General features: G+C 45.1%; 1 protein-coding gene across 1 annotated transcript; it reads left to right on the plus strand.

Annotated features, from left to right (window-relative positions):
* Nucleotides 1–194: 194 nt before the first annotated feature.
* Pmar_PMAR021297 (hypothetical protein) lies at nt 195–2446 on the plus strand (the record flags this gene model as incomplete). Its single annotated transcript, XM_002774843.1, has 9 exons — nt 195–299; nt 345–467; nt 513–626; nt 967–1085; nt 1190–1271; nt 1330–1424; nt 1626–1762; nt 1827–1914; nt 2064–2446. The coding sequence occupies 9 exons, from the start codon at nt 195–197 to the stop codon at nt 2230–2232; spliced, it is 1032 nt and encodes a 343-aa protein (XP_002774889.1). The 3' UTR covers nt 2233–2446.
* Between the last annotated feature and the right edge of the window lie 440 nt (nt 2447–2886).

Below are 2886 nucleotides of genomic sequence, written 5' to 3' on the forward strand. Positions count from 1 at the left end.
CTATGTCGTCAGTAGCCAGGGAAAGCCTTCCTGCATTGAGCGCTAATTTGAGCGTACTCCAATCTAGGATTAGAGGGATGCTTTTGGGCGCTGTTGTTGGAGATTGCTTCGGCACGAGGTGAGGTTTTGGGCCTATTCCGTATCTTGCGCGCTCAACCTGTAGATTCTGTGATGTCGGTATGGATGCGTTACCGATGGCGGAGGTCGCCGAGATGATTTCGTATCGAGCTATGGCACCGTCTTTGGCGAAGCTCTCTGGGAACCAATGGTTATTCAGACTCTCATGTAACGGTTATATGGTAAGGATTTGGGCCTGTTTTGAATCTTATGTGGTCGAACCTTAGATGCTGAAAGCGACTGAGAATGTTCTTGATGGTGGAGATAGTGCGGTTCTTCGGCAGAGTTTTGTGGATTTGATTAACGACCCCAGCATGAATCACCTCAAGTGGGGAGCTGGGATAGGTTCGGTAAGAAGATGGTCATAATCGATCACGTGATCGATTTGGTCACAGGTGTTGCTTGGTGATGCTCCTAAATCGAACACACTACGTGGCAACACTGTTATGATGAGAAGCTTATCAGCGGCTCTCTTCCCTGAGGGCGAATATGAGAGGATCTTTGAGCAAGTGAGTGAAATCTTCGCTGTGCGTAGTTGTTGGCTTCAACTACGTGTGATGGTGATAATGTGAAAATTTTGAGGAAAATTTGTAAAGTTTTCGTTGGTTTCTGTACATATCTACTCGAGTTGGTATGCAAACGTGTGAATTCGGAAAGCGAATATATACTCTAACAGTAGTTGATATTTTTGTAAATGATCGAGGAAAAGTTTTCTATTGCGCAATTTTCATATTTTTTTTGTTTTTATCACATTGAAACTGTATCGCTGTTGACGCTGTGAAAGAATCATTTCATCTGTTGGTACCTCGTAAGGCAAGGAAAATATCTTCTCGGTGTTGTGTTTTTCAGATGGCCGAAGCCGTTCCTGTTCAAGAAGTCGCCAAGGCTCGAGCAAAGTGCTTAGTCGATGTTGCGCGCAATTCATTGGAGACGGGCGTGTGTGATTTGTCGTTGATCAAAGATTCTCGGTAAGTAGCACGCGTGCACTTCTGTAGTGTCCGTGTTTGGACCTATTTTGTATCTTTCTCTCTGTAGTGTCCGTGTTTGGACCTATTTCGTATCTTTGTTTCAGGACGATATCTGCGCTTCAATTAGCGACGCCGGCTAATTACGACGAGGTGTCTATGGATATCCAGAGAAGGCTTGCTGCTAGAGTAGGAGTTAATTTTGTGGCGCGTGACGTTTTGGGAATCTTCGCTGTGCGTTGGTCAGGTTGGTCATGATTCGATGGCTAGCACGACCTTACCAGTGGTTGCATTCGCCATTAAACAGGGCTTGGTTGGAGGAGAAGTCCATAGCAATGACGAGTAATACCATGTCTGGCGATTTTCGGGCGAGCGAGATTTACTCGACTGTGTGGTTTTTGGTGAAGCTCAGAATGAATTTTTGGAAAAACATTTGGGATCGTTTGTTGGGTGGAAAATTGATTTTGAATACTCAGTGTGTGTGATTGCGGTGAAAAGTTTTTGTCGCGCGCCACGAAATTTGGTACGTGATTTTTCCTTCAGGGATACTGAATTGGGCGGAGCGTCTTTGGATCCGTCGATGTTCTCAGCCAACATACTTAACATGAGCAACAGGATAGACTTCGCTGAACAGTTCTATGACGAGACCGATAATGCTAGCCCGACATTTGGTCAAAACGGTAAGCTTCCCGTCCTCCACTGCATAGGTCCCGGGTTCGATCCTTGGTGATTGTATTTATTTAGAGATGCATATGATCTTGAGCTGGGCTATCAGTTGTGGTGGCGACACCCGAGCCAATGCATGTCTTGCCGGCGCATTAGCAGGAGCGACGTGAGTTCAACGGGGAGGAACTAGTACGGAAATTCAACAAGATCTTGTATTGTAGCAAAATCCAGGAAATTTAGTTTTTTCCATAGTAAATTTTCCGAAAAAATAGGTGAATATTTTCCCCGTCACTGTAGGAGTTGTTATCATCTTAGGTATGGTGTCGAGCAAATTCCCCACGAGTGGAGAGTTACATGTGAAGGCACTAAAGTGGCTCTCAGCGTCGCCGATAGAGTCTTCGAGGAAGTTTATCTCGCTAATCCCGTATTGGCCGAATCGATCGCGCGATCGATTTCGATCCCACCTCCAGCTACACCCCAGTAAACTGTGACATACCCCTGTTTATCGTTCCTTGTAGTTTTCCTACAATGTCGTCTACAACTGCGATGCTCGAAAATCTTCACTGTGCGCAAAGATATCTCTAAAGAGGATATCAGCGAGAGTATCTACCAGCTGTAGGAATATGTAATTTTGTGGCGCAGCGGTTTTGGTGACACTCGCGTGTCACGTTAGTCATCATCACTGCTGAATTTTCCGTGAATTTGTTTTCTTTTTGTTGTTAATGTGGGATGGCTTAGCGGAGCGAAGTTTTTTTATAGCATTTTTATCGCTCCTCAATGAACGAGTACGATTTTGTTTACACCAAGCTTCGTAAGGAATTCGGGAAGTGGGTTAGCGGAGCGAAGCGATTCATGATTGACATTTTTGTTTTCGTAGGTATTGCGCGTTCGGCGATACTGATCCGAAAGTGTTGGGAAATGTGGAGGCGAAATCAGAGGCTATGGGGAATTTCAGGTAAGATCTTTCAATCTTGCATTTCCTCAACGGAGGAATATCTTGATGTCCCGAGTGTAAGATACGGAATAGGTCCGACTTGTCAGGTATAAGAATCCGTGCACGCTGACGTTTGATAATAGGCCGGTGATGTCCGAACATTCAGCCAACACTGATACAGTGAAGACTGGCAATAAAGGACAG

Source organism: Perkinsus marinus (genome assembly GCF_000006405.1).
Source record: "Perkinsus marinus ATCC 50983 genomic scaffold scf_1104296957222, whole genome shotgun sequence".
Lineage (NCBI taxonomy): Eukaryota > Perkinsozoa > Perkinsida > Perkinsidae > Perkinsus > Perkinsus marinus.